This window comes from Ursus maritimus, unplaced genomic scaffold (genome assembly GCF_017311325.1).
Source record: "Ursus maritimus isolate PB19 unplaced genomic scaffold, ASM1731132v1 scaffold_16, whole genome shotgun sequence".
Lineage (NCBI taxonomy): Eukaryota > Metazoa > Chordata > Mammalia > Carnivora > Ursidae > Ursus > Ursus maritimus.
Window position 1 is genome coordinate 5,289,371 of NW_024424008.1, and position 22,958 is coordinate 5,312,328.

The 22,958-nt window shown below is 41.3% G+C and overlaps 1 protein-coding gene across 1 annotated transcript; it reads left to right on the forward strand.

The window, feature by feature from the left end:
* The first annotated feature begins 7,842 nt into the window (after positions 1-7,842).
* WEE1 (WEE1 G2 checkpoint kinase) lies at positions 7,843-21,460 on the forward strand. The gene is made up of 11 exons (XM_040630771.1): positions 7,843-8,415; positions 9,840-10,045; positions 10,756-10,819; positions 11,016-11,188; positions 11,683-11,804; positions 15,589-15,735; positions 17,676-17,771; positions 17,857-17,942; positions 18,811-18,981; positions 19,070-19,215; positions 20,126-21,460. Exons 1-11 carry the CDS (start codon positions 7,843-7,845, stop codon positions 20,277-20,279), a joined length of 1,938 nt encoding a protein of 645 aa, XP_040486705.1. The 3' UTR covers positions 20,280-21,460.
* The last annotated feature ends 1,498 nt before the right edge of the window (positions 21,461-22,958 follow it).

Sequence of the window (22,958 nt, forward strand, 5' to 3'; positions counted from 1 at the left end):
TATTTATTTGCGTATTTATTTATTATTTGAGAGGTGGGTGGGGAGGGGCAGAGGGAGAGGGAGAAAGAGGCCTCACTGAGTGTGGAGCCCGAGACAGGGCTCTATCTCACGACCCTGAGACCATGGCCTGAGCTGAAGTCAAGAGTTGGGTGCTTAGGGGCGCCTGGGTGGCTCAGTGGTTCATGCATCTGCCTTCGGCTCAGGTCATGATCTCAGGGTCCTGGGATTGAGCCCCACATTGAGCTCCCTGCTCAGTGGGGAGCATACTTCTCCCTCCCCTGCCCCTTGCTCATGCTCTCTCTCTCTCTCATAAATAAAATCTTTAAAAAAAGAGAGTTGGATGCTTAACTAACTGAGGCACCCAGGACCCCCAAAACAATCTTTTAAAAATGGTGCCAATTTACACCCACCCCCCCATAAGTAGACAAGAATGCGTATCCCTACACCCTCCACAACATAAGATAATATCAATCTTTGTAATATTTCCTCTTGATTTTAGAATTTAAAATACATGTGGGTTTTACAGTAAAACAAAAAAGTAAAGGTGCAAATCTCTCTCTGGATCCCACTTCCCTCGTTCACACCAGACGAGGTACGTGCCCTGCTGTGCGGACTCTAGCATCACACTGCAGAACTGTCTGGCTCACCAGCTGGGCCCAGCGGCCTTGCCTTCGTCAAGTCTTCCAGTTCTCATCCTCACCTTACCCTACTCTTGCTGGGGTAGGAAGAGCTAGTCCTTAAGCCAGTAGTAATACAGTCAGGAATATGTCTCAGCAGTCCTCGCCCTACGGCTATATATCTGGGTTTCATTTTCTTCCGTAAAATGTGAATAAAATACCTCTTTCCGAGGGTTCCTTTAAAGATTAAATAAGACAGACATGTGAAGCATCCGGCTCAGTGCCTACCATATAGCTGGCAGTATACCCACTTTCCCAGCTCCTTCAAGCACCCCAGATCTTTGTAGCGCTTCACATATTTCTCATATATTTTTTTTAAGATTTTATTTATTTGACAGAGAGAGAGACAGCCAGCGAGAGAGGGAACACAGGCAGGGGGAGTCGGAGAGGAAGAAGTAGGCTCCTAGCGGAGGAGCCTGATGTGGGGCTCAATCCCAGGACTCCGGGATCACGCCCTGAGCCGAAGGCAGACGCTTAACGACTGCGCCGCCCAGGCGCCCCTCATTCCTCATATTCTAACCTTTATAAAGCTAAGGGGGAGTGGGTAGGACCTGAATGGTGCTTGAACACAGAAGGCGCTCAGCGGGTGACTGCCAAGGACAGCTGATGTCTGCATTCAGGAGCTAGTTTGTTTTTTCCACGTACATATTTACACCACCAATCAGCTGATTGGATCGCATACCACCCAGTCCTCTCTACCCAATGAGCTACCAAATGAGCTCATCTTAACCCTGTCTGAGCTGAACAAGGCCTTTTACAGAACTTTAAAACTGACTCACTACTGAGTCATCAAAACAGCAACACCCAAACACACTCCCGTTGCTACACAGAGGAGCAGCATGGGGTGTCTGCCTTATCTCCTCTCCCTCTCCTAATGGGACGGGACCCCTTGACTCACTGAAGAAGAGTCATCCCATCTTTTGTGCTGCAGGAACAAGAACAAAGCTGGCTGAAATAACCACAGTGTGGTCAGCAAACAGCAGCAGTCCTTGTGGTCATGCAGGTCATTTCCTGCGTATGTCACTAACCCAAGAGGAGAGGCCATTAATCAATTAGTCAAATGTGTACTGAGCACCAGCATTCTGTTGTGCACTCATGATGCCTCCTGTTTATAACATTTCTGTGAAGTGACCTTTTCGGTTATTGAAACTCACTGAGAATGTAGGGAAAATAGCCCTTTGTGCTTCTGTAAAGGGGAAAAAGTGTTATTGGAGAAAGTGGGGCTACTTGGTTCCATCCCAGTAGAAAGGATTTTTAAAATATCAAAGAGGAAGAATGATGTTTTGGCTAACTGCTTTACAGAGCTGGAGTTTTAAATATGCTGAGAACTCCTTTCTCATCTGGGAATGATATGGTCAGTGCTCAGTGTTTGCTCTTGGGAAAAGTCTTGAAGTTAGTATCATTGCCACAGGCCTGACTGATTACCATGGACTATCAAGTTTTTCAAGATTCTGAGGGCTGAGGAAGGGCTAAGATAACTGGGAGCCTCCTTTCACAAATAAGGCTGGTTACAGCCAAGATTTTGTATATGTGCACATACAATTTTTGAGTACCCCAGCATGGTCTGTCATAGCTGAAGACCCTAAGCAAAAACTGAATGAGAGTCTTAAGTCCTCAAACTTTTTGTCTGTAGTCCATATAATTGATATAATCCATACCTGAAGGATATAATGAAATGTGCCCTTGATCTACCGGATACAAACATTAAAAGGATAAATAGAAATAGTATGTTACTAGTCTTTAAAGATTAATTAAGCATGGCAAGAAGTAATGTTTATTTCATTAAAATACAAGCTTTCAGCTGGCCACTTTTCCTGAATTATACTTCTCAAGTTCTTATGATATCAATACAGTTGACCCTTGAACCACATGGGTTTGAATTGGGCAGGTCCACTAATACATGGATTTTTTTTCCTATTAATACAGTATGTACTGGAAATGTATTTTCCCTTGCAATTTTTTTTAAAGATTTTATCTACTTGACAGAGAGAGCACAAGCAGAGGAAGCAGCAGGCAGAGGGAGAGGGAGAAGCAGGCTCCCCACAGAGCACGGAGCCCGATGCGGTGCTTGATCCCAGGACCCCAGGATCATGACCTGAGCTGAAGACAGACGCTTAACCAACTGAGCCACACAGGCACCCCTCCAATTTTCTTTTCTTTTTTTTTTTTAAGATTTTATTTATTTATTTTAGAAATAGAGAGAGCACAAGTGGGGGGAGAAGCAGATGTAGAGAGATAAGTAGACTCCATGCTCAGTGCAGAGTCCAACGCAGGGCTCAATCCCAGGACCCCGAGATTATGACCTGAGCCCAAAATCAGGAGTCTGACGTTCAACCGAGCCACCCAGGCATCCCTCCCTTACAATTTTCTTAATAACGTTTTCTTTACTCTAGCTTACTTTATTGTAAGAAGATGATATATGATACACATAGCATATAAAATATGAGTTAATTGTTTATGTTATCAGTAAAGCTTCTAGTCAACAGTAGGCTATTAGTATTAAGTTTTGGGGGAGTCAGAAGTTACCCGCTGATTTTTGACTGTGAGGGGTCACCCCTCCCCCCCATGTTGTTCAAGGGTCAGCTGCACTATTTCTTTTTTTTTTTTAAGATTTTTTTTTATTTATTCGACAGAGAGAGAGAGACAGCCAGCGAGAGAGGGAACACAAGTAGGGGGAGTGGGAGAGGAAGAAGCAGGCTCCTAGAGGAGAAGCCTGAGTGGGGATCGATCCCATAACGCCGGGATCACGCCCTGAGCCGAAGGCAGACACTTAACCGCTGTGCCACCCAGGCGCCCCTGCACTATTTCTGTGCTGATTTGATTATCCTCACCGGTTGTACACAATCTCAACTGTCTATCCATATTAAGCAAACTTATTTTGGGGACATCAGGAGTTACATGTTACATTTACTGACTATAAAGCCATTGACAAGTATGGATTATTCTCAAATAACACTGGTATAATTAAAATCAACACAACTTTTATTCAACACTATTTGTAAGGGACAACATTAGTCTCACATTTAAGACTTTTTATTTTTTTAAATTTTTTATTTATTTGAGAGAGAGCGAGAGAAAGAGACAGAGAGAGCACAAGTGGGGGGCTGGGGGAGAGGGAGAAGAAGACTCCCTGCTGAGCAGGGAGCCTGATACAGGGCTCGATGCTAGGACCCCGAGATCATGGCCTGAGCCGAAGGCAGACACTTAAACTGAGTCACTCAGTTGCCCCTGGCTTCTTTTTTTAAAAAAAATTTAGAAATCTAGGAATGCCCGGATGGCTCAGTTGGTTAAGCACCTAACTCTTGGTTTTGGCTCAGGTCATGATCTCAGAGCTGTAAGATCCAGCCCCAGATCGGGCTCCACGCTCAGCACTCAGAGTCTTTTGAGATTCTGTCCCTCCCCCTCTGCCCCTCCTCCCAGCTCCCACATGCTCTCTCTCTCTAGAATAAATAAATACGATCTTAAAAAAAATTAGAAATCTATCAGAGCAGGCACTTGTTTAGAGAGAGTTATTATTTCCCCAGAATCAAAAGCATAAACTAGAAAAGATTCAGCTTTGGGTAAAGCCTACTATTTTTATGAAACACTCCCACAGACTGTGAAAAATTAGTTACTAGTTCTAAAGGATCTTTCATTCAAAAGTACAAGGCTTAAGTTAATAAGAATATGCATATGTATTTATGTGCTTGTCTGTATTAAAAGTATTTGAGAGCATGATTTAGGAATCTCAATTATAAATCTTCAGGGCAGGAATCTTGCTTATTTTGCTGCTAAAAAAGGTGAATGCACCAACAATAGTGGTATTAAAGCCTTATACTTGCTAAGTCATCTGTCTAAAGGGATAAACTGGTTAAGTTTGTTCTCCCAACACCTAGAGGCAAGATTTTTACTCAGTTATTACAACATTACCACAAACTTGTGGATTCTGCAAAAGTTGCCTAGCAACATTACAGTTAGGAAAAACAGTGGGTGGAGAAAGAACAGGAAATTTGAATTAGATATGCCCTAGGGCAGGTGGGCGTAACCCCACCCCTCCAGTCCAGTTAGTCCCATACTTGGAGGAGCATGAAATTTAAAAAAATCAGAACAATCATTTAGAATTTCAGTTAGGACACTGCTGCAGTTAAACCATAACACTGTGCCATGTTGTCAGCTGGAGGAGGTAGGGCCTGGGTTTCTTACTCATTTTGGTACTTTTGTTTTAAAGAACACAGATTTTTATTCCAGAAACATTTGTTAAGTACCTTCTCAGGGGCCAAGGCACATAGGTGGTGGCTGGAGCTCTAAAGACAAAACTTGATCTCAGCCCTGGGTGGAAGGGAAGCCAGACAAGTAAACAGAGAGTGCTTACATAGTCCATTACAGGTGTGGTGGAAAACCTGGTGCACAGTGTCTCTTTTACCTAGAAGTGGAGAAAATTAAGGAAAGGTTTTATAGAAGAAATGGTTCTCCCACTGAGTCTTGTTTCCAACTTTTAAAGAAATCCCTTCTTTCCTCCAGTCATTCTGCACATTCGATGGAAATTTACCTCTCCCATTCCGTGGGTGGGCCTGGGCGCCAAGAATTCAAAGTACCGGGGCTGTGTACCAGGATCTCTTCCCCTCCCACTCAGAAGCCAGGCCCTTTTGCTCCAGCCTACTTCAAGGACCTCTCAGTTTAGGGAAGCAGACAGGTGGCAGTGTTTACCTCCAAGAATGGGCCATACAGGGTAGTCAGGAGACTTCTGTACCATTTGAATTTTATATTGAGAGAGAAAAATAAACCAATCACCCAATATTTTAATAAGGCCTCTATTGTCATTCAGAAGATATTGAGCACCTAAGCCACGTTAGAACACTGCAATAAGCAAAATAGAAANNNNCCCTACACGCAGGGAACTCATTTTCTAGAAGGGGATAGTAGTAAACAATCAACACACTCTGAGATAGATATAAGCCTGTTAGGGGGATAAAGCATGGTGTTGTGAAAGAGTGAAGGGGGGTTGTGAGCTTGCACGGACAGCAACAGAGGAGGATACACAATTCCTATATAGGAGGGGCTGAGGAACATTCTAGTTGGGGAGAGGTTATCTTATCTACAGGGCTTTAAAGTTTACTTAGGAAACACTATTTTTACATACGACTCATGTTAAAGATCAATAAAAAGTAGTTTTCTCAAGTTGTTTTTATTTACACTCACATGAAATTGAGAAAATCAACTCAATATGGCCAACTATGCATATCAAAGAATTATATTTGCCATCAGGAGTGAAGGAGAGGAGGTGTTGGGGGGAGAGTGCTAAAAACCATTCCTTGGCTTTGGCCACCAGGGATCAGAGAATGCCTCTCTTTTAAACATACAAAAGGGTAGATAGAGTTCTTGTCTTGCAAGAGCTTAACATTGAATTTGGATTAACATGCAAAAAAGACACATATATCAGTTAGCAAATATCTGGAGAGGAGCTGTTTACCCTTCACTGCATCTTCAGTTATGTGATCTCAGAGAATTACCCATGTGATAAGTATTAAAACGTGTTTCCACTGTTAAAAATGCAGCTTGAGTTTAGCCTTTGAAAAGTGTTGAAACAACATATATGGCAAAGCGTTAATATTCATAAAGTGCTACAATAAAAAAAACAGGCAAAAGAAAAATATAAATGACCACTGGCACATGAAAACTGTCTGACGATATGTATCAAAACAACAAAATTACATTAACAAACATTAAATATCCACTTACATCCAGAATTCATGAGCCGTGTACTCTAATCCACTGTTAATGAGAATGTAAATGTTTTTTTTCTGGAGGTCAGTTTGGCAGTTTATATCCTGTGACCCAGTAATTCTCACTTCTATGAATCTTTCCTAAAAAAACCCCTAAATCCTCAAACAACAGAGAAAAAAAAAAACCACACGAGAAGTTAGACTATTCATCACGGGGTTATTTACAACTGAAAAATCGCAAGAAATGTGTCTGTGCGACAATAAAGGGCGGATGAAACCACCATTTGGTGGGAGTACTGGAGGAATCCTTTCTGAGCTGCGCTGAAGTCTGCGGCGAGGTGTGCCGCGGCCGTCGCCAACCTGCCCACGTGCTGGCGAACCAACATAAACACCCGGGCTGCGCCGCGGGCGCGGGTTTGGCGCCGGGGCCGCCGCGCTGCCGGGCTCTTCACTCCGGCCAGGACGTGGGGGAGGGGCCGCCCCCGCGCCGGAGACACACCGACGCTAAGAGCCACCCTGCGGGGAAACCGGGGCTGCAGAGCCGGCGTCCCGGCCGCGAGCTCTCGTGCGTTGGCCTTCTCGCTGACTTCGGCGTCCACCCGACGCAACCCGACCAGTTCGCAGAGCTCCTGAGGCCCGAGTCACCGTTTCCGGCTCACACCTCTACGCGGGACCGCGACGGCCCGCAGCCACGCCCACAACGCCCCAGTGGCCCGCACCAAGGGACGCGGGACCGGACGCCGCACTCCCGGGACAGAGCCCCAGGGCTACGGTGGTTCCCCGCTCGCGCTCCGACCCCGACGGGGCCAGAAGTGTTCCCCAGCCCCACCTCACACCCCAGAGCGCCTGAGAGACCGCGCGCAGGTCTCCTCCAGGCGGGCGTTCGGCTCGGCCCAGCAGACCCAGGGCCCTTCGCCCCTCCCAGAGGGCCGCCTCGTCTCCCCGCCCGCCCCGACCGGGCGGCGCCCGGCCTGCTCGCAGAAATCCGGCTCCCTCATAGGCCCGCGGCGCCGCGCCCGCCCAGGCCTGGCGGCGGAGAGGGGGCGGAGCCAGCGGGTTCGCGCCAAAATCGCGTAGTTGATTCCCTCCCCCGCGGGCTACGTCGCGCCCTCCTTTTTTTTCAAACCCGGGGCTGGGCGGGGATTGGTGGGTCGGGCACTCACGTGGTTAACGGTCGCGGGAAGCCGCGGAGCCCGAACCTGCGGCTGGACCTGCGGAGACCCCAACCTCGGTGCTCAGGCCGCCCCGCCTCTGCCGGACAGTCCACGCCGCTGCCACCGCTACCGCCTCCGCCGCCCGCGGCCCCGAGCGCTCCGGAGCCGCAGCCCGCCACCGCGCAGGTCCGCCGCCGCGGCGACCAGGCGCGCCCAGTCGCACGTGGCGGACCCGCCCCCTGGGCCGTCCGCGTCCTGGACTCCGCGGGCTCCGGCCCCCCGGTCCTCGGCCCCGGCCCCAGGGGCGCGATGAGCTTCCTGAGCCGGCAGCAGCCGCCGCCGCCCCGCCGCCCCGGGGCTTCCTGCGCTTTGAGGCAGAAGCTGATCTTCTCGCCCTGCAGCGACTGTGAGGAGGAGGAGGAGGAAGAGGAGGAGGGCAGCGGCCACAGCACGGGGGAGGACTCGGCCTTTCAAGAGCCCGACTCGCCGCTGCCGCCCGCGCGTAGCCCCACCGAGCCCGGGCCCGAGCGCCGCCGCTCGCCCGGCCCGGCCCCCGGCAGCCCCGGGGAGCTGGAGGAGGACATGTTGCTGCGGGGCGCCTGTCCGGGCGCGGACGCGCCAGGCGGCGGGGCCGAGGGCGACTCGTGGGAGGAGGAGGGTTTCGGCTCCTCGTCGCCGGTCAAGTCGCCGGCAGCCGCCTACTTCCTGGGCAGCTCGTTCTCGCCGGTGCGCTGCGGCGGCGCGGGGGACGCGTCCCCGCGCGGCTGCGGGGCGCGCCGGACTAGCGAGGGCCCCTGCTCGCCGCGGCCGGACCACCCCGGCACCCCGCCGCACAAGACCTTCCGCAAGCTGCGGCTCTTCGACACGCCGCACACGCCCAAGGTGAGGACGCGGGGCCCGGGCGCCCTGAGCCCGCGCCCGCCCAGCCTTTTAAAAAGGCCGCGGCGCCGGGAGCTGAGCGCGGCGCTGCCCGGGTTCGGTTACATAACCGCCCGGCCGCACCCCCACTCGTTCCCGGAGCCGCAACAAAAAGTTGGCAGCCCCTCTTTTTGGCCCTGCCCAGAAGTTGTCCGTTGAGATTATGTAACTGAACAATGGGCCTCTTCTGGAACTTCTTCATCTTTCAAAGGGGCTGATCGGCGCCGTCCAGGTGGCTGATGATTTCACGCCCGTCGACCTGGGGCCCTCCCGACCGTGTCAGCCCGGAGTGTGGCGCTGATACGGGCTTTGGAAGGCTGTCGAAGTGGTGCTGGCCCGGCCACCTGACACTCCCGAGCGCCGGAGCCATATGGTGCCTTTTAAACGCAGTGCTGGGCCCTGTAATTTGGGCGGCGCACGCAGGAGTTCGGTTAAAAAAAATTCCTGGCGCTTATCGTTTCGTGTCATGTGGCCCTAAGGGGTTAAGTTTGAGGTATGGAGGGAGACTGCGCTTCGACTTGGGAGAAAAGGCTGGCCTTCCAAGCATTTGCAGTCTTAAGACTCCTTAACTCAGGGTAGCATTTAAGCTTCTGTCCGTACGTGCTATTTCTCGGGTAAGCGTTTGTTTACACCCTTTCGTGTGCAGTGCCCATGTGTGGTCAGCCCGAGGGTAACGATTAGGGACATCCAACTGTTAAAAGCCATCATTGGTGGGCTTCCTTGAACCCTTGTGCTTTCTTATTGCTGATAACCTATCACAGTGAAGGAGGTGTTCAGCACCTGTTTGTTGAGGAGCAGGGGAGGATGCAGACGACGACTTCTGGAACTTCAAAAGTAGCAGCAGATTTTAAAACGGACCCGTCACGAAATTGAGACAAGTATCGCATTTTTGAGTCCCTTTCAGTGCGGTCGGTCGTAAACCTCACGAAGAAGTGGGTGTTTTGAGCGTTACTGTTTATTAGGGACTTGCCCAAGGCATGATCCCTCTGGAAGTGAGGGGAGGAGTCCGCCGGAGGTGGTTTTTCAAAGCCCTATTTGGATGGGGGGAAGGGAGCTCTTTTGGGGCTCCCTGACTGCTTTCTATTTTTAGATGGAATGAAAGGTTTTGTTAACTTTTATACTCTAGAATAAACTTAATTTTAGTTTGCATTCCTACTCTCTTTAGGGTCAGAGACCTATTTTATGTGGCTGTCTTTTTCGGAGCAGGTGGTTGGTATCCACCTTTCAGACTGCTACCCCGGTTTGTTTGGCTTGAGATGTGACAGAGGCTTGTGTGTTGCTTTCATCTACACCATCAGACACGTGAAAGGCTTGTTGTTGAAGGTTGGGTTGAGAAGGCTGTCTATAGGACTTGGATACTAAACAATTTTTTTTCCTGTCCTACCTAGAGTTTGCTCTCCAAAGCTCGAGGGATCGATTCCAGCTCTGTTAAACTCCGTGGTGGTTCTCTATTCATGGATACAGAAAAATCAGGAAGAAGGGAATTTGACATGCGACAGACTCCTCAAGTGAATATTAATCCTTTTACCCCAGATTCTGTGTTACTTCATTCCTCAGGACAATGTCGTAGAAGAAAGCGAACACATTGGAATGAGTAAGTTTTTTAGTATTCCACAGCTTGGTCCCCAACCACTCAAGATTGGTCTGTGGTACTTATCAAAATTTAATTTCATCTGAATGACATGGAAGTTTATACTCTGAAATTTTTCTGTTGCTAGCACCCACTTTCCAGGAGAGGTAGGTGGAAAGTAATCAGCTGTGGAAAAGTAGTGGTGTGAAACAGGAAGGAATAAAAAGCCTAGATAGCTTGTAGAAAATCTGCTGGTGTAAAAAATGAGGCAGGCCGAGAGAGTTGATTTAGAAAGACTTTAATTTTGATACGTGTGGTGGTGTTGGCTTGTAGTTAATGAGCACATTTCATCAGGGACAGCATTTTCATCAGCTGAGCTATATCTCATGATTATAAAATTAAGTGCTTTCTTACCTGGTTTTTTTTTTAAGATTTTATTTATTTTTGAGAGAGAGCAGGCGCTCGCACAAGCACAAGTGGGGGGAGGGACAGGGAAAAGCAGACTCCCCACTGAGCAGGGAGCTCAGTGTCCACCCGACTCAATCCCAGGACCCTGGGATCATGACCCCAGCTGATGGCAAACGCTTAACTGACTGAGCCACCCAGGTGCCCTTTCTTGTGTGTTTTTAGTCATTAAAATGCAATTTCACTGTACACCTGTCAGGTAAAGTTTTGGATCTCTAGTGGATGTGTCTGTCAGATCTACTAATGGAAAAATACATACTGTTTTTCAGTTCTTGTGGTGAAGACATGGAAGCCAGTGATTATGAGTTCGAAGATGAAACAAGACCTGCTAAAGTAAATAGCTTTTTATTTTCTTTTTATTGTTTCTGAAATTTTTTACTTCTTAACAGGTTACCATATATACATATTAAATATCCATTAAAACATAAGATATAATGGTTTTTAAATTTCACACGTAGTGCTGTCATCATAGCAAAAAATCATTTTCATATCTTTGTATTATGTATATGGATACACTTTTTTATTACAGAGAATTACAATTACTGAAAGCAATATGAAGTCACGGTATACAACAGAATTTCATGAGCTAGAGAAAATTGGCTCTGGAGAATTTGGTTCTGTGTTTAAGTGTGTGAAGAGGCTGGATGGATGCATTTATGCCATTAAGCGATCAAAAAAGCCATTGGCTGGCTCTGTTGATGAGTATGTATTAAAAATTTTGTCTTTTGCCCTTTTATTCCCTCTGGTGTTGCAAACATTAAGGTTTTACATAATCAAGCACTGAAATTAATTCTCTCACTTTTGAGAAGCTATACTAATTTAATCAGATCTTTTTCGTTTTGTGCCATTAATTCTTATTGGACTTGGTAAAATTATCTGAGTAGTCTGATTTTGGAACCTAACTTAAATTACTTTTTTCTGGTAGTATCCATGAATTCACAGTAAAATGGAGTTTCATTTTTCCCGAGTCCTAGGGCCAGCAAGGTTCCTTCTTTGTAACTAACATTCTTCTTTAATGTAAAAGCCTTTAGATAAATCTGATACAGAGTCTTAACCCCATTTCTCTTAAGCAAATTATCCTTCAGCATAATGATAGATAACAGAAATTAAGTTTCTCTTCTGAAGTTTCAGATAAATTAGTTCAGTTTAGGCTTGAATAAAAATGATTTACCATTCTATCACTTTCACACTTCCAGGCAGAACGCCCTGAGGGAAGTCTATGCCCACGCAGTGCTGGGACAGCATTCCCACGTAGTTCGATACTTCTCTGCGTGGGCCGAAGACGATCATATGCTTATACAGAATGAATACTGTAATGGTGAGTAATGTATTGGTTCTCTTACAAACTTGTGAGCTCAAAAAAATTAACACTGAGGAAATAGTTTTTATCTGAAATCCTGTTCTAATTCTGTCTCTTTTATCTCTTATAAATTCAAAAAGAGCATAAATCTTTTATAAATTCAAGAAGACTAACAGGAGTTTCAAGTTCATCGCTTACCTGGATATTAAGTAAAGCTTGAAAACCTTGTCCCTTTTACCTCAGTAGTAGAATTGTGCATGGTGGTGTGCCTGTTAGTCAAACTGATCTTGAAAGGACTGTGGTCTTGCCATATATATTTTGGTATCCCTAGCATATAGCATAGCGTATGTGGGGTGTGGTAGTTCATAATGTAGGTTCAATGCATTTAGCCTTCCCTTTCCATTTCATTTTATGTGCTGTTTAAACTGATACTGGTTACTCATAAAGTGGTAGCGACTTTCCATTGTTCTAACTTCAGCCATTTGTTCAAAGTATTCTATAATCTTGCCCCCATTCCTGTTTCTCCAACCTAGTTTACCACTAGAATCCACTCACACTTTTAAGTTATGCTTTTAGTTCTCTAGCTGTGCCTCTCTCCCTCATTTTCCCCCAAAACCAATGAAACAAGCATCTGTAGAGGTTCAGCTTTGGACCTCTGGAGAGCTTTCAATTTCAACAAGTCCCTCAAGGACCAGCTTGGTTCCCCCCCTTCTTCATTAAACCTTTATCAAAACCCTGGTCTCAATTTTGATTCTTGTAAGTACCTGTTATTAAATAGGTGAATCTTTATATATGCTTGATTTCCATTTCTGTATATCTTCTGTGAGTATTACAGAATTTAGAATTTATCGAGCAGGTAGGAGGTGATAGCAAAGATTTGTTTGTGTTACTTATTTTTTTTGATTCTCATTATTTTTTCCTCGAAGTCTTGTGAATAAATAAGTGTGTAGGTAGTGGATTCACATTTTCAGTGTTTAAAAACATTGAACAAAACAGAAAAGATCCATTTCTCACACGTAACGTTTCGTTGAGTTGTCATTATATTAATTCTCTGTACTTGAAAGAACTAAATGCTCAGTATACAGCATTGCTGCTAATTTGTTTCACACATCTCTTGAAATGTTTCTATTCATATCATCAGAATATTTATGTAGCTATATCTCATGACCTTGTGGACTAATCCGTTTCTTAACCTTCATTTTTCAGTTACTGCACTTACCATAGGCTAGTTTGACCATCTCTTTTCCACTCAGTGTTTGCTAGATGACATCTTCCAGTTTTTTTCTCCCTTTCACCTTGTTGATGTGGCTGGTCTTCTTAACAAGTATTTCAGTAGCACTCCAGGGATCACAGATTTGTACCAGTCCACCAAATAAATATGTGGTTGTGTAATTCAGATGATTTTGAGAAACCTTTGGGCCTAGGGAGATAGGGAGGAGTGAGTTGACTTGCTACCCTCTCAGATTATAAAGACCTTGACCTAAACAAAACAAAACAAAACAAAAAAACCTTGTCTTGTAATACAGTTAGATTATAAAATAGTATTTTGAAACAGTTTATTATTTTGGAACAGTATAAAACACTTAAAGAATATACAGATCTTTAAAAAATAAATAGACCTGTGTGAAACAGGGTTGCTTCTTAGTATAGTTGTCTGTTCTGTTTAGATGAAAGGAAATGAGGCTATCTAGATACATTCGTGAGCTCTTCTGTTTCCTTTTGCCACCATTCTTCTCTCCACATAAAGCTTTGAATGTCCTAATAATAGGCCTGATCTTCAGATCCTTTTCCACAGTTTCACAGGGAAATGATTCTACTATCATTGCATTTATATATGGTGATTAACTGATGTCCTTTATCATGACTAAGTTTCCTTATTATCTCAATCATTTGCATTTTAAGCCTTTTGTCTTCGTTTGGTTATAGACTGAAATTTTTACCCCTGGTAAACAAGTGTGGAAAAATGTTGATGCGTAAGGGAGGAGAACCTGGAATATCAGATGAGTGTCTTGCTCTTCTCACTTCCCTGCCTTTCAGCGGTGAAGTAGAAGGAACTGGCCTACCTATAGTTGGTAGATCCACTAAAATGGAGTCGTATTCTATCTTACTAAACTTGGACTAGGACTTCAAACCCGTTTATTGACCTCCCTTCTAGAGCCCTCTTTTTCCTGCAGTTCAAGATTTGTACAAGTTAGGTATGGAGAATATACTTAAGCCTAAAATATCGAGGTGTGTGATTTTATTTTTAAAACACATTGGACATTTTGCTACCTAGTCTTATTCAAATTGTAGGACCTCCTTTCCTGACTAAACATATCAATATACCTTCCTGATTTTATTACCCTGGCTCTGATTTCATTATTCCTAACTAAGCTTTAAACAGATGTGGTTTGTTTTGGTTTATGACTTTTATTTTGTTTTACATAACTCCTCTTTTCCTGAGATAAGTTATAAACTTACAGTGTTTTTAATAAAACTTAAAGTATAAACTTACAAAGTTTTTTGAAGTATAAACAAATGAGCCGGTTGATTTGACTGATCCTATAAAAGCAGGTTTTATTCTCATAGTAAAAGTAGTATAAGTTAAAACTACTCAAATAGTGGTTTTTACCTATAAAATTTATAGACTTGTCAAGGGTGTGGGAAAACAGTTATTCTCATACATTAATGCTGGGTGTATAAACTGGTACAGCCTTCTCTATGGGGAACTCTGTGTGTGTGTATGTGTGTGTGTGCATTGTACGTGTAAGTAAAATTGCCCCAGATTTGTCTTCCAAAGCCCCAGATTCACATAAGGCACTGCTAGCAGAATTTAAGTACCAGCCATTTTGAAATCAGAAACCGAATACACTGTTACTTCTTTTATGTGAATTTTCACAGGCAGTGAAGTTTTGGCACTGATGGTGTGAATACCAACCCTAAGCTGTTTCGTAGAAGGATAAATAGAGAAATGTTCCTCTTGGCTATAAAAATATATTCTATATATGAGATAGTATTTCACACACATACTTGAGCCACATATTAGTATTGTTTTATGACTGTATACACCCTTTATTTTTTTTAAAAGGATTTTATTTATTAGAGCATGTGTGCGAGCAGGAGGGTGGGGTGTGGAGAGGAGCAGAGGGAGAGGGACAAGCAGACACTGCACTGAGTGCCAGCGGAGGGCTCGATCCCACAACCCCAAGGTAATGACCTGAGCCGAAACCAAGAGTCAGACACTCAACCAAGGCGCCCCTGTATATGCCCATTAAACCAGCAATTTGGTTCTATGAGATATGTTAAATATGTGTGAAATGACCAATGTACAAAGTTATTCCTTAGACTGTAGTATATAGTGGCAAAGACTTGGAAATTATTTGAGCATGTTCACCAATTAGGAGATTGGTTAACGCATTACTCTTCAGTTATACAGTGGGGTTCTGCAGACACAAGACAGGGTAGGGCAGTCTGCGCACCAGTAAAGACTGATCTTCAAGATAATGAAAACATGTTATCATTCGTATGAAAAGGAGTTGAAAAGAATATATAAGAAACCAATAACATAGGTTTATTCTGGGAAAAAGAACCAGGTAGGATGCTGGGGTATATGAATGAAACAGACTTTACATTATATTTTATACCCATTTGAGTATATTACTTATTGAAAGAATAAATAATTTTGATTTCACAAGCAGGAAAGAGAATAGGTCGTATAAAATGCTACTTTCTTTGTTGAGTTTGTGGCCACTAAGTAAAGATGGAGGGAAGAGAAATAAGATCTTACGAAGAGGAAATTGCTAATTTTTCCCATGTTTGTCAGGTGGCAGTTTAGCTGATGCCATAAGTGAAAACTATAGAAGCATGAGTTACTTTACAGAAGCAGAGTTGAAGGATCTCCTTTTGCAAGTCGGCCGGGGCTTGAGGTATATTCATTCGATGTCTTTGGTTCATATGGATATAAAGCCTAGTAAGTATTACAAATTCTCGGACCTGTGTTCTTTATTGTTATAGAGAATAAATGATTTCATTAAAACAATATAAAAACATGTACATCTTACTATGTTTCTTCATTATTAGTTTTAAAAGATCTTTGGGAAAATAAAATAAAATAAAAATAAAAGACCTTTGAGCCACATATTTATATTGTTTTATGATTTCCATTCACCTCTTCTCTTGTTATTCCAAAATATTTGAGACAATTCATTTTTATTAAAAGTTGGAAAAATTTGCTGCATCTTATGGAAGCCTGATGGGGACTTCTTATGGACTCTGATGGGGAGACAAGAACCTGTTATTTAAAGCCCCTCTCTTCTATTAGGCTATAGAACCATAATTACAAAAATAATGCTTGTTCTAACAGGGTTGTTAGAATAAAATGAAATATATGAAAATGTTTTTGGAAACTTAAGTGCTATGCAAACATGGTGGTATTTCTAGCCTTTATATCATGAAAGTGTTACTGCATTATTCAGAAAACGAACGGCACATGCAGCATGATTATCTTGCATTAAAAAGGTGCCAGTGAGTGCTGCAGTAACATCTTAGTGCACATCCCTCTCCTTTTATTAAAATAACCTCATAATGTACACACTATTTTAAAACTTGTTATAAGTCAACTCTATCTTTTTGTTTAAGTAAATTTTCATCTCTTCTAATACCTAGATCATATTAAAAGTTTTCCCAGGTCACCCAAGTCCTTATGGTTTACTTGTCCAAACTAGTATCCATTTTCACAACCATGCACCCCATCTGCTTCTATTCTTTTTTTTTTTTTTTTCTTCAGGTTTTACCCTTCTTCTACCTTAAAAAAATAAATATTCATATGGACTTTGGCTTGTAAGATGTCCTTTCTTCTGGATTTGACTGGTTGCACCCTTGCATCATTTATCTTACTCCTTTTTCCCATATGTTTCCTATAAATTGGAAGTTTAACAGGTTGATGAATTGAAGTATGAATTTTAGGCTAGGTGTTTCTAAGTTGAATTTAATGAAGGTTTTTTGTTTTTGTTTTTGTCTATGAAAATGCGTGATTCGTGAAAATTTAAATCATTTACACAAGTTACTTTAATCTTATAAGTTATGTGAAGAATTTATCTGTATGTTAATAACTCACTAAAATTTTTATTTTCAAAAGGGGAAAAATAATATTTGGACTGATGACAGTAAATAGGAGTGAGTAAGGTTTGCCTATCCTCACTCATATCTTGTTTTAAGTAGACCCTTACAAGTACAAAAGTTGAAAATATTAAGGCTTGTGAAGTTTTAAAATTTCAAATTTACAAATACCATTGAAAAATAAATTATCCTATAAATAAAGTGAAATTGAAAAGATGACTTAAATGAGTGTAACATTTATAAACTCAGTATTACATTGGTAAAACTATTAAAATGAAATCGGTTACTGAAACTTACGTTAATCATGAACTCACCTGAATTTGAAGAAGAAAAGTGTGTGTAGAGCAGAGATGAACCACAAAGGCACATTGGGATGGAGATACTGTATGGTCAGCCAAACTTAAAAGTTACATTACTTGTACTTTTCATACCAGCCCATAGCATTAGGTTAAAATGTATGATTTGGAAGCATCACAGATTAGTACATTATTGCCTTTCTTGTATTGTTTCTATGTAGTTAAAACCAAAGATCAATGTGTAGATGACAAGGGTCTAATGAAGTGGTTTCCAAGTGTTCAAAGATAAGTACTAGGCCAGAAAATATGTTCCTCAGAAAATGCAGCCCCATTTCCTGTCCCCAGAGATTCTTATTCTCATTGGGTTTGGGGCTAGAACGTACAAAAATCTATGTGTTTGAAAGCTTTTGGGATGATTCTGATGTATGGCTTTGTTTATGAATTTTGGTTACACTATTACTTGTTAGTGCCTCTGACCTAAGTAACTGTTTGACAGGTAATATTTTCATATCTCGAACCTCAATCCCAAATGCTGCCTCTGAAGAAGGAGATGAAGATGACTGGGCATCCAACAAAGTTATGTTTAAAATAGGTAAGAAAGAAAGATAACCAGATTATTGTCTTAAAATAAAGTAAAAGGCTATTTAACTCTTGACTATTTTTTTCAATACTTATAGGTGATCTTGGACATGTAACAAGGATCTCTAGTCCGCAAGTTGAAGAGGGTGATAGCCGTTTTCTTGCAAATGAGGTTTTGCAGGAGGTAGGTTTTTTTTTTTCTTTAATAATGCTGTTTGCTTTGTAACAATGCAGACATATTAAAATTTTAAGCTAATAACTGGTAAAGTGGTAAAGAAAGCCTAAAGTATCAGCTGGGGATATTTAATCTAACGAAATTCAGTAAAGGCAAAGATTAATAATATTCAACAATGATGGAGTTGTAAAAGAAGTTCTTATATACTACTGGTGGGACTGTAAAATGGCATAGCCTTTTAGACCAAAGTATTTGTATCGATCAATGTTTTAAAATCCTGTACCCTTTGACCCAGAATTTCCATTTCTAGGAGTCTCTCCCACAGAAATATTCATATACAAATAAATTGAAAACAATGTAAATGTTTAGCAGTAAAGGAACGATTAAATAAATTACAGCATATAGTTAATAGTACTGTTTGGAAAAGCGTGACCAAAAAAAAAGCCTGACAAAATATTTCCTGGTAAGAGTTTGGAATGAAAGTAGAATAAGTAGAACAAATAAATTGCGTGCTCCAGTTGTTCTTTTTATATGTGTATGCGTATTTATAACTTGTCAATGTATGTGTGTTTCCTGTGTTCATATGAATGTCCCAGGATAGGAGTTTATTCTGAGTTGAACTGGACTAGTGAAAAAGAGAAGGCATTTACTTTTAGAAATATATTTACCACTTCCCTCCCAGAGTATGTATGTATTTGTGATTTAAAAAAGCTCCTCAAATTTAACTTATTCTCTGAATAGGTTTTAAAGGTTAAATATGGCATTGGACATTTTAATTTAGTCTTATTTCTCACCTATGTCATCACTGAAGTGTAATTATACTTTATTTTGGCTATTTTTATCTTCCTTTTTTAAAAAATTGTTTTTAATTTTACAGAACTATACCCATCTACCAAAAGCGGATATTTTTGCCCTTGCCCTCACAGTGGTATGTGCTGCTGGTGCTGAACCTCTTCCCAGAAATGGAGACCAATGGCATGAAATCAGACAGGGTAGATTACCTCGGATTCCCCAAGTGCTTTCCCAGGAGTTTACAGAGTTGCTAAAAGTGAGCATTTTTTGTATATGAAGCACTTTTTATTGATATATTTTATTAAATTACATGTCTTTACCTTAATTTTACTTCTCTTTCTAAGGTTATGATTCATCCAGATCCAGAGAGAAGACCTTCAGCAATGGCACTGGTAAAGCATTCAGTATTGCTGTCTGCTTCTAGAAAAAGTGCAGAACAATTACGAATAGAATTGAATGCTGAAAAATTCAAAAATTCACTTTTGCAGAAGTAAGTGAGAGTTTTTTGGAATGTTTTAACTTTCTCATTTTCATTCTCAAATTTTAATGATCAATGATTTAGGTTTTCTGTCAGTGAAGGCTGTAATGGTTTGGTATGTTAAGTTAAAATTTGGGGATTTCTGCCTTAAATTAGTATTTGTGACCTATTTCTTTGTGTTCTTAAACCTTGAAATTATGGACTTAAAAATTTTTAAGACTGGCATGTACTTGCAAGTGGTATTAATCCCCAATCCCTAAATTGTAGCAAAAGCTAAGTGAGCCTGTACAGGCCCCCCCCCTCCCGTTAAACTCTCACCATAAATTAACAGTTTCCTTCATTCTTGTAATATTTTATGGAAGGATTAAATTAACATCAATTAAGTTAGTAGATAAGTGTCATATTTTGTCTGAATGACCTTTGACATTTCAGAAAACTGATTGGAATGATAATTCTAATTCATTTGCCTTGTTGCTGATTTTAACCTAACAAAACTGACTTGAAATGTAAAAGGTTTATTTGCCACTAGTTTGATAGCCACCGTAGTTCATACGAATAGGAAGTAGAAGTTTCCTTTCAGCTCTATTTAAAGATATTTTTTCACCGTACAAATTAAGAGTTCTGTTTGAAAATGTTTTTCATCACAACTCAAAGTCATTACTAGCATCTTTATTACTTGGGTCCAAGTGTATGTGATACTTTAATTCTGAGAGCACAAAACAAAATCTTTTCTTAGATTTAAGTTGTTTTAGCACAAGCTAAAGTTTCAGACTGTGATTTCTTTCCTCAGTTGTATCTTAGGATAATGATGGCATGCTAAGTTCTCCCAGCTGATAATATAGTTCGTGTTAGTCCTCTTAGGGTCCCTTCCTAGGATAATACAACAGGTGAAAAGTCTTGTTTCCTATTTTTATGTTCTTAGAGAACTCAAGAAAGCTCAGATGGCAAAAGCTGCAGCTGAGGAAAGAGCACTCTTCACTGATCGGATGACCACTAGGTCCACCACCCAGAGTAATAGAACATCTCGACTTATTGGAAAGAAAATGAACCGCTCTGTCAGCCTTACCATATACTGAACTACTCATTTCCCACCTCCCCACAAAAACTGTGACAAGAGGAAGCTAGGTTGAAATCACTGCTAGAATCCAGCTTGCAATTATTTTCTCAATCGGTATCAGTAGTTTTACTGAAATACCTTTTAGGATTTTTTTTTGTGAATTACAGTTGAAAGCTGTATTTTGACCAGTGCTCTATCAGGCTTTCGTCTAGTCTCACTAGTCTGTCTTCTGTAGGATGTCAGTCACTGTTGGATGTTACACCAGCCTTTCCAGGGTTAACCACTGTGGTGGTGTGCTGCTTATAGTTTGCTGTTGCATTGTAATAAAAGGTGTCTTTCCCTGTAGTGACCTGTAAAAGGGACTCAGGGGCTTTATTACAAACATATTCTCCCTTTGAAAAGGGAAATGCTAAGAGACTCAGTACTACTCAGCCTTCAACGTACCTGTGTGTCAATCTTCTATTTCTTTTTTTTTAATTGTGAATTATACTTGTATATCCAACTGGGAGCACTTTGTAGGCACTGCATGAACCATGGAATGATAATTCTGTGGAAGTATTGCCTTGTGAATCTGCTGCTATTTTAGTTTTGTCTTTGCTGTAAAATTGTAGCATTAAACAATCATTGTTGTTAATAGGCTTTTTTGGAAAACAATTATGTGAAATATGTAGCTGCTCTTGATGACAAGCAGCTGTTTGCCTTTTTTTCTTTGAACTTTGAAGCTAGTGCATTGGAGTAATGCACCTTTTTTTCCCTTTCGGATTGCTGTATTAATGTAGTATAATTATTACTGGTTTTGTAATTTTTCCTGATAATGCCCTTCCCTGACTCTTTTTTAAAATGTTCCCTCCCTCTCCCCAAGTTTTGTACTTGATTGTATTGTTAGTCTGTTTTTAAATGTTTTGCCCGGTTTCTCTTCAATATTTGTGTATATAAACTAATCTTGGTGATAGTGTACATAGCTGTTTGAAATGCCAGAATGACTTCTGACTATCCCAAGCTTTTCACAGAATACATTTTATCAATGATAAGCCATTTGACTAATAATACTGGCTAACCAGACATTGCAAAAAACAAAAACATAGAACTTGTCTATTGTTTGTTTTCCTATTAATTTTGGTTTAAAACATGTTTGCACTTGTCTTTTTGACTTGTGTTTTATTAACATTGATTGGCATATTAAAAGTCACTCTGAGCTTACCTTAATTGTCTAAATCTTTGTGATGCCTGTTTTCTATTTTATCTCTAGGATCACTACATTTTAACATTTAGAGTGTAATGTATATAAAGTACTAAAAGAGAGCACATTTTTGATAGAATAGGAAACATTTAATGATGAGCTTTAGGCTACATCAGTTACATTTTGTAACTGGAGAAAAATTTGCCCATCAACCATAAATGTTCTTTGTCACTCTAAGTATTTATTTAATATTTGTACATCACATATCATATTATGCATTTGATCTAGAAATATAGGATAATATAGATTATTAAGTGGTTGTAATGACTCAACTTTCTAATTTGAGCTGAGTCACACAAGAGCTTTAAAGTGAGGTTGTAACTCAACTGGGCTGAATTTTTTAAGAATTGAGAGTGCAAATTTAAGTGATAAATAGTGCTAATTCTATGTAACATCTTTTTCTAATATAGATTAGAACCAGAGTAAGCAGCAAAGGCCTTAGAGCTTAAAAATGGATGCCCCTCCCCCCCAAAAAAGGGATTTCACAAGATCCTTGTGCTTTTTGATCATGGGTACATAATTTCTGTTGACTAGGGTCTATTTCTTCCCACTATAAACATTTCTAATAAGCTTAATTACTTTAGCTTTTAAGCCAATGGCATGTTAAAAAGCACATTTTAGAGGTGTGAGAGGACTTTGTAGAGACGGATAAATTAGATAAAGACGCTGATAGGTGGGGGTGAGAAAACAAGCCGCAGAGGCTGGAATAGTAACACGTTTCAGGAGTCACTGAAGACAAAACTAAAAAGTGTAATTGGTGTACCTTAGGGCCACTCAAAGTCACTAAGGTGCATTTTTCTAGTGCACTAGCTTCAAAGAAAAAAATCAGGCATTTTTCAAGTTGATACTTGCAGTAAATTTTTCACATATTGTTTAAGAATATTAGATTAAGTAGGAAAAAAATTGGTTTTCTAAGAAGGAATTCTTAAACCATCTAAGCTGATAGAGTTGGGCTCATATTTACCACAGGATACTTAGGTTGAATGCATTCTGTGTGCTAAGTGGTAGACCAAGACCTGTTAGAGATAGTCTTTGCCCCTCAGTACTCAGGATAAAATAAAGGCGACCCATGTAAACATAAAATGACAATAAAATGTGGTAAGTGCTATGTTGGGGGGATTCTGCAGGTAGAGTGATAAAAGACAATTACATCGCTTGGGAAGATGCTGGTGGTAGAGCCGTGAGTAGATCCAGGGAATTATATTTAGAGTGGTTTCAAAGCCACTGTACTGACTCAGGGTAAGATTAAAGAGGGCCTGAACTACGACCCTTGTGGACAGACACAAGAGAATAGGAATTTCATTAGATGGGAGCACTGTACACTGAACGGTTTTTGTTTTTATATAATAGAATGAGAACTTGTTAGCATAACATCAGGAGGAAGCTACAAGAGCTAATTTAGAAGCATTGAAGAATTTTCCAGAAAAGTTAAAATGCAAGGGCCTGTTACTGTTTGAG

Excerpts from the sequence above, each read along its gene's own strand:
- WEE1 (XM_040630771.1), top strand. The coding sequence starts at position 7,843 with ATGAGCTTCCTGAGCCGGCAGCAGCCGCCGCCGCCCCGCCGCCCCGGG. Across the intron at positions 17,772-17,856 it reads CAAAGTTATGTTTAAAATAG|GTGATCTTGGACATGTAACA; the intron begins GTAAGAAAGAAA and ends CAATACTTATAG. Across the intron at positions 18,982-19,069 it reads AGTTTACAGAGTTGCTAAAA|GTTATGATTCATCCAGATCC; the intron begins GTGAGCATTTTT and ends TCTCTTTCTAAG.